This window comes from Anolis sagrei, chromosome 7, assembly GCF_037176765.1.
Source record: "Anolis sagrei isolate rAnoSag1 chromosome 7, rAnoSag1.mat, whole genome shotgun sequence".
Classification (NCBI taxonomy): domain Eukaryota; kingdom Metazoa; phylum Chordata; class Lepidosauria; order Squamata; family Dactyloidae; genus Anolis; species Anolis sagrei.
The window spans coordinates 35,026,224-35,040,325 of NC_090027.1; the positions used below are offsets into that span (position 1 = coordinate 35,026,224).

At 41.7% G+C, this 14,102-nt stretch overlaps 1 protein-coding gene across 13 annotated transcripts in view; it reads right to left on the reverse strand.

Moving 5' to 3' along the window:
- The window catches only part of GRAMD1B (GRAM domain containing 1B), a 279,261-nt gene that overhangs the window by 38,248 nt on the left and 226,911 nt on the right, over window positions 1–14,102 (reverse strand). For 6 of the 13 annotated variants that reach the window (XM_060787696.2, XM_060787697.2, XM_060787695.2 and 3 more), the window contains 2 exons: window positions 11,153–11,176; window positions 10,392–10,460 (listed from right to left, as the gene is read on the reverse strand). The exons of 4 other annotated variants lie outside the window; for them this stretch is intronic. In XM_060787696.2, coding sequence (XP_060643679.2) covers window positions 10,392–10,460; window positions 11,153–11,176 — 93 coding nt within the window. The remainder of the gene's footprint in view (window positions 1–10,391; window positions 10,461–11,152; window positions 11,177–14,102) is intronic. 3 more of the 13 variants (XM_060787708.2, XM_060787698.2, XM_060787700.2) reach the window with 1 other exon arrangement.

Here is a 14,102-nt window from a genome sequence, read left to right on the forward strand (position 1 = left end):
TTCAGTCTCTGGGTGATTCTCTTGGCCAATGCCCTATAGTAACCCAGCCTTCACCCACCCTCCCTCCCTCCAAGCAGATGTTTCCTGTAATGCAAAGTTGCTGGACAGAGTTTGTGTTGGGCGGGAGAGAAAGAAGACCGAAAGGCCAATCTGTATAACAACAGAGATGACGAAACCCCAAACGGCTGTTTGTCAATGGCTCTCTTTTCACTCAGCGAGTCTTCTCCATGTAAACATTCAACAAAGTTGATGTGGCCAAGAAAAAGTGAAGTTCTCTCACAATGCTCTGCAAAGACTTTGTGATTCAAAAGAAACTGAGGACTTGCTTGACTTGAATATAGGGTTCTCGATCTTTCAGTCTCTCCTTCTCTTTCTTAACAAATTGGGAAGTTAGACTAAACGTATTCAAAGGTTCCACAACAGGATATGAAATACATGACATTGTATGACAATTTGCAATCTGTAGTCAGAGAGTACTTCAAAACTACAGAAGAAGAGATGCTCGTGTTTGTAGACAGTGTTTAGATGAAGGGTTAGAAGGCATGATCATCAAGTTTGCAGACGACACCAAAATGGGAGGGATAGGCAATACTCCAGAAGATAGGAGCAGAATTCAAAATGATCTTGACAGATTAGAGAGATGATAGGCCAAAGCTAACAAAATGAAGTTCAACAGGGACAAATGCAAGATACTCCACTTAGGCAGAAAAAATGAAATGCAAAGATACAGAATGGGGACGCCTGGCTTGAGAGCAGTACGTGTGAAAAAGATCTTGGAGTCTTCGTGGACAACAAGTTAAACATGAGCCAACAATGTGATGGACGGCAAAAAAACCCAATGGGATTTTGGCCTGCATCAATAGGAGTATAGTGTCTAGATCCAGGGAAGTCATGCCCCCTTGCTCTATTCTGCCTTGGTTAGACCACACCTAGAATATTGTGTCCAATTCTGGATACCACAATTGAAGAGATATATTGATAAGCTGGAGTGTGTCCAGAGGAGGGTGACTAAAATGATCAAGGGTCTGGAGAACAAGCCCTATGAGGAGTGGTTTAAAGAGCTGGGCATGTTTAGCCTGCAGAAGAGAAGGCTGAGAGGAGACATGAGGGCCATGTATAAATACGTGAGTGGAAGTCATAGAGAGGAGGGAGTGAACTTGTTTTCTGCTGCCCTGGAGACTAGGACACGGAACAATGGCTTCAAACTACAAGAAAGGCAATTCCATCTAAACATTAGAAAGAACTTCGTGACTGTGAGAGTTGTTCAGCAGTGGAACTCTCTGCCCTGGAGTGTGGTAGAGGCTCCTTCTTTGGAAGCTTTTAAACAGAGCCTGGATGGCCATCTGTCAGGAGTGCTTTGAATGCAATTTTCCTGCTTCTTGGCAGGGGGTTGGACTGGATGGCCCATGAGGTCTCTTCCAACTCTATGATTCTATGATTTAGGCAGACAAGTAGAGATGGGCCATATCTAGAGGGGTTCCATGGACCACAAAAGAACCCCTTTCCTCCCAACTGCCCCCCACCAAACAACAACAAACAAGCAGACAAAAACAATGGGAGAATACAATTTCTCTGAACAGGCTAGCCTACTAACAAGTATAGTTAGATCAGAAAATGATTGGGGGTGACATGGATGACAAGAATAAATAGAAGAAGGGAAAACATACAAAGGGGAAAAGGTGATGGAAACTTATCAGGGGCTATGGAAAAAGTTCTCCCAAGAATAGTCAGTAATATTGGTATTCCACAACTCCCTAATCCTCACTTATACAAGTTCACTTCCAAGATGGATAGGATTGCATAGTGGTTTGAGTGTTGGACTATGATTCTGGAGATCAGTGTTTGTGCCTGCTCTTGTCCATGAAATCCAACACTCTCAGCCTCAAAGAAAGGCAATGGCAAACCTCTTCTGAACGAATCTTATCAAGGATTGCCTTACGGTTGTCATAGGTCAGATTTTTTTTTTATGTGAAGAGTGACTTGAGAAACTGCAAGTCACTTCTGGTGTGAGAGAATTGGCCGTCTGCAAGGACATTGCCCAGGGGATACCCAGATATTTTGATGTTTTACCATCCTTCTGGGCGGCTTCTCTCATGTCTCCGTATGGGAAGGTGGAGTTGACAGAGGGAGCTCACACTCTCCCTGGATTTGAACCTCTGACCTGTCAGTCTTCAGAACAAGAGTTTAACTCATTGCGCCACCCAATGACACATAATAATAAGATATTCCAAAAGTATTAATATCATTGCAATATCACTGAGGACTAGTGACTTCTCCAGTGAGTGTCCATAGTTCTCAAGTAAAAATATTTGTATTCTCTGAGGATTTTATTGCTGTCTATTTGTAAAACATTTTAATGAATTTATTTTGAGACTAGGACATGGAACAGTGGGTTCAAACTACAAGAAAGGAGAGTCCATCTGAACATTAGGACGAACTTTCTGACTGTGAGAACTGTTCAGCAGTGGAACTCTGCCCTGGAGTGTGGTGGAGGCTCCTTCTTTGGAAGCTTTTAAACAGAGGCTGGATGACCATCTGTCGGAGGTGCTTTGAATGCAATTTTCCTGCTTCTTGGCAGAATGGGGTTGGACTGGATGGCCCATGAGGTCTCTTCCAACTCTATGATTCTATGATTTTACTCTTTTTGGGGTGGGAGTCAATACCTATAGCAAGTTTGGAATGTAAATAATCTCCAAAGATGAATCAATAGGTAAGAGAAGTGTTACTATACCTGAATATGGAATGGGAATGTACAGCAAAGAAAACAATAGCTTTCCACTTCTCTCTAAAACTAGTTATAGTCACTTTTCCACTTTTGTTTCCTTATTTATATTCCACTTTCCTTTTGTTTATTTAGTTCAGTTCAGCTGAGCTTTGGCTTCGACAGTTAATCTCTTCCATCTTCTTCAAATATTCCCAGTGCAAATTCAGATGCAAAATATTTGATCCCAATTCTTGTGTGACCAAATAAGACTGAAGCTCTCTTAATAAAAAAAAAAAGAGAGGACTCCCAAACTCAGTAAAAGTTTGATGTGAGATTCCAATATATGCATTCAGCCTTTACTTCCATTTGCTCCTGTTAAAGGGAAGTCCTGAACAGTTCTGGCCCAGCTTACCTGTCCAAACACATCTCCCACCTTATGAACTAGAATGGATGTTAAGATCATCTGCGGAGACCCTGCTCTCGGTCCCATTTTTTTCACAGGTGTGGTCAGTGGGGACGAGAGACAGGGCCTTCTCAGTGGTGGCACCTCAAATGTGGAACTCCCTTCCTAGTTATGTGAGGTCAGCCTCCTCCCTCCTGGCATTTAGAAAGCAAGTAAACTCCTGGGCTATGGAACCAGGCATTCAGAGACTAACGACAATACAATAGACAGCTGGGAATCAATGTGACTGTAACTGGAACAGCTTATGGACTCTGATTACAGACTACTTTGTTGTTTTGATTGCTGTTTTAAATCCTGTTTTAATTGTATTTATATGTGACTAGCTGCCCTCCTGTCACACTGGTCTGGTGATCTGGAATATAAAGTAATGAGAAAGTGTTGGTTTCTAATATATGTAATTTCTTTATGCTTGTGGGCAAACAGTATTTCTTGCTGTTTCTTTGTCAGCGTTGATGTTTGCCTACTCTGGAACATGCAACACATAATTGTCCTTCTTAGGGGTCCCTTTCAAATCTATGATACTATATCTGTGTGTGTGTGAATCATATCTATCTATCTATATCTATGGCTGGATGGCTCTTTGTTGGGAGGGCTTTGATTACGTTTTCTTGCCCTGGTGAAGAGAGTTGGACTGGATGGCCTTAATTATTTTCTGATGGTCATGGGGGTTCTGCGTGGGAAGTTTGCCCCAATTCTGTCATTGGTGGGGTTCAGAATGCTCTGATTGTAGATGATCCCAGTAACTACATCTCGCAAATGTCAAGGTCTATTTCCCCCAACTACATCTGTGTTCACATTTGGGCATATTGAGTATTCGTGCCAAGTTTGGTCCAGATCCATCATTGTTTGAGTCCACAGTGCTCTCTGTATGTAGGTGAACTACAACTCCCAAACACAAGGTCAATGCCCACCAAAGCCTTCTAGTGTTTTCTGTTGGTCAGGGGAGTCCTGTGTGCCAAGTTTGGTTCAATTCCATCATTGGTGGAGTTCAGAATGCTCTTTGATCGTAGGTGAACTATAAATCCCAAATGACAAAACCATAATTTTTGAGTGATGGTCACTCCTTGTGTAGTGAGACATTTTGTTGCCAAATTTGGTGTGATTTCGTTCATTGGTTCTTTTGTTTTTAGGGTACTCATTATGCACAGAGCATTTTTATATATATAGATTGTTTTATAGAATCATAGAGTTGGAAGAGATCCCATGGGCCATCCAGTCCAGCCCCCAGTCAAGAAGCAGGAAAATTACATTCAAAGCTCCCCCAACAGATGACTATCCAGCTGCTGTTTAAAAGCCTCCAAAGAAAGAGTTTCCACCACACTCTAGGGCAGAGAGTTCCACTGCTGAACATTTCTCACAATCAGGAAGCACTTCCTCATGTTCAGGTGGAATCTCCTTAACTCCATGTATTAGTTGGAGAAATCAGCAAAAATGAAGAACCCCCTTTTTGTGTAAAATATGTCAATGATGTCAAGCAGCCCCATAACATGATAGTGATCATGTGGGAACCACGTTTGGTGACATTTGATTTGAATGAGTTGAACCCATTAGCTTGAGCAAATGACCCCTCTTTTCAGTGCCAACTTTAACGAGTGCCCTTTGAAACCAGATGATGAGAAATGTTTTAGATAAGAATCAGGAATACGTTTGGTGATGTATCTACACACCCACTCATTTTTTCCTGGGTGGGTAAAAGGAGGAGCACGGAGACAGCAGAAGTGGTAACCATTAACTTTAAGGCAAACACAAGGAGCTGGGACAGAATGGCACAGGAAAAGGGTGAGTGAGTGAGTGAGTGGCTGAAAGGGAGGGTGAAGGGAGTTTCGTCACCTTGGCTTTGGTGGTGGATTTAATCTAAAATCTTCACACAGAAAATCCAACTGGAATGCAGGAAATGGGGAGGTGCTGAAACAGGAGCAAAGGGGCAGCATACATTCCATACAGATTGATAAAGGAAAGCAGATGTGCACACACCTAAGTCAAACTCCCTCTCTAAGAGGATGCAAAAAATTAGATGCAAAATTTTAAAACCATAAGATCTAAAACATTAATAATGTGAACTGGTGAGGTGCCACTAATCCTTGACATATTGACATTGCAAAAGAGAGTTAAATGCAGTGTAACCTTCCACTGGAACACAGAGTTTTGACAAAACCTAAGCATTTTCTAGGTCCTCCAGGCCTTCTACGGTATGCTGCTATTGGAGGTTGTCCACAGAGTCATACAAGAAGATCTTGTATGATAGCATGACCACAGAGTCATACTATACTCCAAACTCAAGAACGAGAAACGTAATGTTGGTGGACAGGAAAAGAGATTTAAAGATGGGTTTAAAGCCAACCTTAAAAACTGTGGCATAGACACAGAGAACTGGGAAGCCCTGGCCCATGAGCACCCTAACTGGAGGTCAGCTGTGACCAGCAGTGCTGCAGAATTTGAAGAGGCATGAATGGAGGGGGAAAGGGAGAAACGTGCCAAGAGGAAGGCACCTCAATCCAACCCTGACATTACTGTGGAAGAACATGCAGGACAAGAATAGGGCTCCACAGTCACCGACGTATCCATTTCCAAGACGGTACACTTGGAAGACCATCATGCTTGGAAAACAAGGGATTGCCGAAGAAGGAGGAGGAGGAGGAGGAGAAGAAGAAGAAGAAGAAGAAGAAGAAGAAGAAGAAGAAGAAGAAGAAGAAGAAGAAGAAGAAGAAGAAGAAGAAGATCTAGCAATGCTGGAAAGTTTTCCTTTCTAGACATTTCCTAGGTCTTCCAGTGCAACTCTATGATAGCTTTCCACCAGAAGGTGCAGACACAGGGGTTGCAGTGTATATGTCACACAACCATAGCATTCTCTACATTGGGGATCATGTGTATGTACGTATGCATATTTATGCATCTAAATACACATACACACTTAAAATCTCAATGTATATTATGTGTGGGAAACTATAACAGGTAGGAGTTGCATAACATTGGTTGAGTGATTGCCTGAATCCCACTAACTCTAGGAATTGCTGGGCATTGTGTTGTTTACTGTGACAGTACATGACACCATGGTATAGGACAGGCATGGCAAACTTTGGCCCTCCAAGTATTTTGGACTTCAATTCCCACAATTCCTAACAGCCTGCTGGCTGTTAGGAATTGTGGGAGTTGAAGTCCAAAACACCCGGAGGGCCAAAGTTTGCCCATGCCTGGTATAGGACCACAGGATGTAGACATTGAATATTAGATAGGAAGCTGGCCATCCAAGAAACAGTTCCTGATGTCCAAAGAAGCAAGCAAAAGGCAAAGCAACACCCATATATATTTTCAAAGTCTGCCCCACAGTTTAACATATGTTAGAAGCATTATACCAACACTGCAATTTGAGTAACAGGGCCTCTAAGGCTGGGCTGTCAACCCATTTTCACTGCCTTCAAAGGGGCATTTGTAATTGTAAGATTGTATAAATATAACCATCTTGCCCTGACACTGAAAGCCTGATAAAACATCAAATCATCCAGGCATCCCCTGGGCAACGTCCTTGCAGACGGCCAATTCTCTCACACCAGAAGCGACTTGCAGTTTCTCAAGTCACTCCTAACACGACCAAAAAATTTGAAAGCCTTGTGAGCCACATAAAGTGATGGGAAGGGCCAGATTTGACCTGCGAGCTCTAAAGTTTAAGGAACGACAGCTTCCCTATCTAAGTAAAGTTTGACTATGGTGGAGGGATTTGTCCTTAGCCAATTCCTGTTTCGTGTTACTGCAGCCAAAGGTTGGCAAAAAGGTTTTCTGAACTCAGGATAAGAACACAGAGAAATTCAGAGTCTGGTAGTCTTTTACAGATTGAGTTTTAAATTTAAATTTATTATTTCCTCTAAAATTGAGATGTTGTTTTGTTTTTGGCCACTTGAAGAGGTCCTCATTCATGTTAAAAGATCTAGGTTTCGGGGTCAGTGAAATTGAAGCAATTTATTGTTGTTGTGTGCCCTCAAGTCATTTCCACCTACAGCAACCTTAAGGTGATACTATTATCAACAACAACAAAACTTTATTTATATACCACTCTATCTCCCTGAGGGTTTCCAAGCTGTTTCCAAGTGGCATCATCAATACATACAGAATAAACAACATAAACATAAAATTAACAAAACAATATAAGCATAAAAAATCACATATATTTAAAATGATTCTGCCTGTTCAATGCAATTAAAAAAGGCCTGGCCGAGGCTAGTGCAATTTCTAGAGGGCCTGTGAAATTAGGAGCAATGCTATAGCAGGCAACAAAAATAATAGGTATTGTCTATGGCTATTCATTTCCAGGCCTAATAGGAAGACGTGATCTGGGTAATTGTTAGATTAAGATATGTCAATATTCAACAATATCTGGGAACTTGTCATTCTCAAAGGCTTGTTTAAATCACCAGGTCTTCAAGCTCTTACGAAAGGAGGGGATGGATCCTGTCTTATTTCTCTAGGAAGGTCATTCCAGAGGTGGGGGGCCACCACCGAGAAGGCCCTCTCTCTCGTCCCCACCAACCATGCTTGTGACGGTGGTGCGAAAGGTGGGTGTGACGGTGGAGCGAAAGGTGGGCCTCCCCAAAAGATCTTAAAGTTCATGCCGATTCATAGAGGGAGATGCAATCAAGAAGATAGGCAGAGGTTGAACTGTTTAGGGGTTATCTTGGCAAGATTGGATCAGAAGTGGTTTGCCATTGACTTCCTCTGAGGTTTAGAGAGAGAGCGATGTGATCAGGGTTACCCAGTGGCTGTCATGACCAAACTGGAGTTTGACTATGGTGTCTACAGTCATAGCCCTACACCCTACTGGCGCTCAATTCAATCAATGCAGATTTGCATAATTGCTGCTGCCCTTTTAGACTGGTTCTTTGGATGCCAACCTAGAGTACAATATTTTGCTACTGGTTTATGGCTAAGAGTGGGTGGGAAAAGGTAGATGAGTGCTAGAGATGGTTGATTCCATACAGACGATCTCAAGCTCTGGCCACAACATTTCTCATGATTTGCATAAACCAAGGAAATCTTGTCTAACTCACAATATTCACAAGGCTCCTATTGACAATATGAGGATCACAATGCTTCCTTCACATGATTGTTCTAAAGATTATGGGGACAAAGTGTAAACACTGCTATCAGCACTTGCACTGCCCAGTATTACTACGTTTCAAAGACTACCTGGCGGAGCAAGTATTTGTGCCACTGCAAGCGTGTACATTTATAGCTGTAGCTCAACTTTTATAACACCTTATTAAAGCAAAGTTAGGCCCTGTTTTTTGAAAAAGTCCCAGAAGCTGAGTGCTGAAATCCCTTTATTGCTCAGGAGAGTAAAACAGCCTCTTGAGTGCTATTATTGGAAATGTCCTTGTGTGCTCAAAGTGTCTGCTGAGAAATGCAGAGGCAAATGTTTTCCCGGGGTTTCATTGGAGGCCAGAACCAAACATCAGTGTCAGAGGGAGATGCTGAAATCAATTATTTGGTATATTTAAATTGGATTCTCAACTCAAGGGTTCATGGGTGCGGTTATCTGGATGCATTTCAATCCTGTATCAGGCCTAACTATGGAACAGAGATGGTTTTGGTCACCTTGGGGAATGGTCTATGCAGAGAACAAGACAGGAGAAGTGTGTCCCTGATGGTTCTGCTGCACCTCTTAGTGGTTTTCAATACCATCAACCTTAGCGTCCTTCTAGAATGCTTCTCTGGGATGGGGCTTAGAGATATAGCGGCTCTGTTCTTTCACGAATGTGAGATCAAGGGAGAGGGCCTTCTTGCTGGCTGCTCCCAAACCTTGAAGCTTCTCCCTGCCCTTGCCAGTCAGAAAAACTTTATGCCATTATGTTTTTAGAAACTGAATCAAGTAGGGTTATAATGTTGTTTAGTGATGTTTTAAATTTTTTATATCATCTTTTAATGACTGTTAATGTTTTTAATGTTTTATAAATGGTTTAATCATCTTTCCAATAATTCATACATTTATACTTTGTACAGTATTTAATTTGCATAGTTTCTAAACAAGTTGTTAACTTCCTTGGGTCCCATTGTTAAGGAAATAGAATAAAAACTACTATCTATCTATCTATCTATCTATCTATCTACCCATTCATTTCTCTATCAATCTATTGATAACATTTCTGCATGTAGAATAGTTTTATTATTTCTGATTTTATTTTAAAATAGTATTTTACCTGTTCTTGTATGGAAAGCCTGCTACATGTATTGTAACCACTTAAAGCAGTGATTCCCAACCTGGTCTGCAAGAATGAGAATATGGTCTGCGGTATCACCATCATTACACTAATGCCTCGAAACCACGCAGCAATGAGAGTGGCTGGTCTTGCAAAACCCTCTTATAGTGCCGAGGCAACAGGGCCGTCGGGAGGGGAAAGACTGTCTACCCACGAAAGATTACAACTACCCCACCAGCTCTAGATTATTAAATATGGTTTTCTGTGGGCGAGCAGATGGTGCCTGCTGGATGGCATGTGTTCTGTATCAGAAACTAGAGCTGATGTGGTCTATCCAATGCAATTTTCTGAGTCTGCACCCCAAATAACCAAACCGAATCTAAAGTTGACCAAAAACCGATTTGTAACCCTTTTGGTACTAATGTTAGAGAGTGGTCCCTGGTCAAAGTGGTCTCTGGTCAAAGTGGTCCCTGGTCAAGTGGTCCCTGGTCAAAGTGGTCCTTAGTCAAAGTGGTCCCTGATCAAGTGGTCCTGGTCAAAGTTGTCCCTAGTCAAAATGGTCCATGGTGAAGTGGTCCCTGGTCAAAGAGGTCCCTAGTCAAAGTGGTCCCTGGTCAAGTGGTCCCTGGTCAAAGTGGTCCCTAGTTAAGTGGTCCCCGGTCAAAGTGGTCCCCAGTCAAGAGGTCCCCGGTCAAGAGGTCCCTGGTCAAAGTGGTCCCTGGTCAAGTGGTCCCAGATTAAAAAATGTTGGGAACAATTGATTTAAAAGGTTGAAAACCACATTTCTCAAATACTGCCTCCTAGGTTCATGGAGGCACTTTTCCTAGCATGTAGAACTGATGCCAATGGGCACAAGTGCCATTAATCATTCTGCTTTGTTTGACATCTCAGAACTACTGGCCTGTTCCTAATTCCACCAATGTCAATGAAAGAGTAACTTAGCAAGTGCTTAGGAACCTCAGCACTAGCACAGGGCCCAATTGGAGGTTGGTTGTAGAAAATGGAAGATGGCTACAGATGGAGGAAAGTTCCTTACCATGCAAGGAAAAGTATGCCCTCTTAATAATTGGGATTGGCACTTCAAATCTGAGCAGCTCGGCACATTCTATATAGAAATCAAACAAGTTCAAGATCATTTGGGAGGCTAAGCAGCAAGCCATAGATGAAGGTCCACAAGTGGGATCTAGGCTCATTTTGAGAAAGGAAGCAAACAAAGTGTGGAAAGGAGGGACATCTGTACAGCAGAAAGGCTAACTAGGAAGACTGGCAAAAAAGAGGCACTATCAACAGGAAAAGGCTGGAAAGACACAGGAAAACCAGCAAAAACGTGCAGGAATAGGACTGGTGCTTCCACCTTCTTGAAAAATTGTCCCATAATAATATTTTTTTTAAAAAAGTAGGACAGTTTGAACTCTTTTGTGGCAGACTTGCCCCATTTCCATGCTCAAGTATTACACAACTGTTTCACAACATTTCTTTTTCAAGAATAGAAATGCTCACCGTGCAAGAAACATTATATTTTTGGTTTGGTTGGGGTTACGTGGGCAAGAAACCATTTCTCTCTGTAGTTATGCGCAGTTTGCTCAATATTTGTGAGGTAGGTAACCGTAGAACCGATAACCTCGGTTAAATTTAGAAAGTTCATCATTCCAAACTATGCAGCTAAATTTAGAAACTTTGCACTTTGCAGGGCACCAGCCCTATTTCAGCACTGAGTTTTTGCCTGGTCAAAGGAGTCTGGATTCTAGCCGCTAGAACTAGGACAAAATAAACTAGAAATTCACAGACAGTGCTTACTCTCCGGATGTGTTGTCTTTCATGCTGAAAAATACATGGAGGGGGGAAAAAACAAGAGAACAGAAATAAAACAACAAGGACACACTGACAATAAATCATATACATGCATACATGATCCGTGGATACAGATTGTCATGTAGCCAGGCAGTCATGCAAACAGCCCTTGGATCAAATAATAATAATAATAATAATAATAATAATAATAATATCCTGCTTTAGTTATTGAATCTGTTGCTATTTTAAAAGTACACAAAGGGTTGCACACACACACACACACACACACACAATTGCTTTCTTCTCTCTAGAATTAGGATGCAGCTCACCAAAAACTTCTGAAATAAATGGGTCGATCTTAAAGGAGCTCCAAGGTTATGCACTCCTTCTTAACCCATAACTCAACATTATGTCTCATGACTAGCTCTTCCAACATGGGTTGTTGTAGGTTTTTTTTGGTTATATGGCCATGTTCTAGAGGCATTCTCTCCTGACGTTTTGCCTGCATCTGTGGCAAGCATCCTCAGAGGTAGTGAGGTCACTACCTCTGAGGATGCTTGCCATAGATGCAGGTGAAATGTCAGGAGAGAATGCCTCTAGAATAGGGTGTCCTCAAACTTTTTAAACAGAGGGCCAGGTCACAGTCCCTCAAACAGTTGGAGGGCCGGATTATAATTTGAAAAAAAAGCATGAACAAATTCCTATGCACACTGCACATATCTTATTTGTAGTGCAAAAAAACACACACTTAAAACAATACAATAATTAAAATGAAGAACAATTTTAACAATTATAAACTTATTAGTATTTCAGTGGGAAGTGTGGGTCTGCTTTTGGCTGTTGTTGTTGTGTGGTTTCAAGTCGTTTCAGACTTAGGTTAACCCTGAGCGAGGGCCGGGTAAATGACCTTGGAGGGCCGTATCCAGCCCCTGGCCCTTAGTTTGAGGACCCCTGCTCTAAAACATGGCCATATAACCTACAACAACCCAGTGATTCCAGCCATCAAAGCCTTTGGGAATACATCCTCCAACATGACTTTTTCTTCAAAGTGTGGCTTTGGAAATGCTGTGGAATTTCATGCGTAGAGAACACCTCAACTGCGGGCATCATTGTTGCAAATGTCCTAAGAATGCATGGTGCAGACGTACAACCCTGACCCACATAGCAGACCTCAAACGAATGTCACTAGATCTACTCATGCATTTGCCCATTAGAGAGCATAAGCTGCATGCTGCATGTAATTCAATATGGCTGAATCAAGGAATGGGATGGAACCAAAGCCATTGGCCAGGACCAGCTATAGCATTTGAACCTGACTGATGGAGACAGCAGAAGTCGTAGCAGAAACATGCAGACTGGTGTTTGTTGTGTTAGCCTTGGAGAAATAGAGCCAATATATGACAACAGAAAGCAAACAACCCAAGGAAATAATCTCTACATTGACAGCATCATTTGGGACTTGAGTGGAAAATGTATATATATAAAAGTCAAAGCATATTTGTTTGTTTGCTGTTTGAACCTCAAATGCTGTTGCTAGATGAAGTGCCCTCCTGTGATGTCACTGGATTGGCTGTTGCTAGGTGAAGTGGCCTTCTTGTGGTGTGACTAGATAAGAAAGGTTACATGTGTATGAGAGGAAATGGAGGAGGGAAGGAAAGAGGCACAAGGAGCCCACCACAAAGAGACTACCATTATCAGAGTTTTGCCATAGAGACATTGTGAGGTAACTGGAGAAGGGAGAAAGTAGGAAGGCAGCAGTCCTAATGACACCTGGACAATGCCGAGTATATACAATAAATGCAATATCTCCCCTTAAGAAGCACTGAGGACTTTAAGATCATCTAGGGAGGCCCTGCTCTCGGTCCCGCCTTCGTCACAAGCACGTTTGGCAGGGACGACAGACAGGGCCTTCTCAGTGGTGGCCCCTCGGCTATGGAATGCCCTCCCTAGGGAAATCAGATCTGCTCCCTCCCTCTTGACGTTTCAGAGGCAAGTTAAAATGTGGCTATTCGAACAAGCGTTTACAAATACAGAGTAGCTAATATAGGAAATCGAATGACCTGACAATGGAATTGGACAATGCTTGAGAATAATGAGACGCTGATGATGTTGCTTATTATTTTTTTTGTGATGTTCTTATACTGTTTAATGTTTTTTTATCTATTATGTTTTATGTATACTGATTTGTTGGAAACCGCTTTGAGTTGCCAATTGGCTGAGAAAGGCGATATACAAATACAGTAAATAAATAATAATAAAATAATAAATAAATATTTCCCTTATGAGGGGGTTCTATGGCTCTAATTCCCCTTCAAAGGGAGGACACTGGATTTTTTTTTACTGAAAGAACAACATTTTAGAAATCTATGGTATGACCCAATCATCAACATCCACCAAAGTTGACCACAGAATTGCCCTGGAAGACTTTGAGACTTCTAGAGACGTGTTCTCTCTAGTTTATCTAGTGCAACCCTATGGACAACAGAAGTTGACCCCAAAGTCAGCTTGGGGAACCTTGAGAAAGAACATATTAATTAAATCCACAAATAATAATATTCAGAAAAGTTAAACCTGCAAATGTGGAGGTTGACTACATTATTTCAAAACATGAATTAGAAACCTGGTAAACAGATCCCTTTTTGGTCAAGTTCAGCAGGTTGTTTACTTTTCCTAGATGACTCTGTTGGGGAAATGGGTATGCTTTTGCATGCACATATATGACCCCGCCTGGCATATTAAAATTTGTATGTTATGTTCCATGTCTTATTTTTTTCTCTCTCTCTAATTAAATGCAAGGGAAATGGAGTTAATTCCCTCTAAGATCCAATGGTTGCACAAAATAATGGAAATTAAGGACATGGATAAACTGACATTTCTACTAAAATCGAGCAACGGAAAGGGAATAAAAATGGCAGATTGGACGGTTTTTGAAGACTATATCAATAAGGAGGGTAAA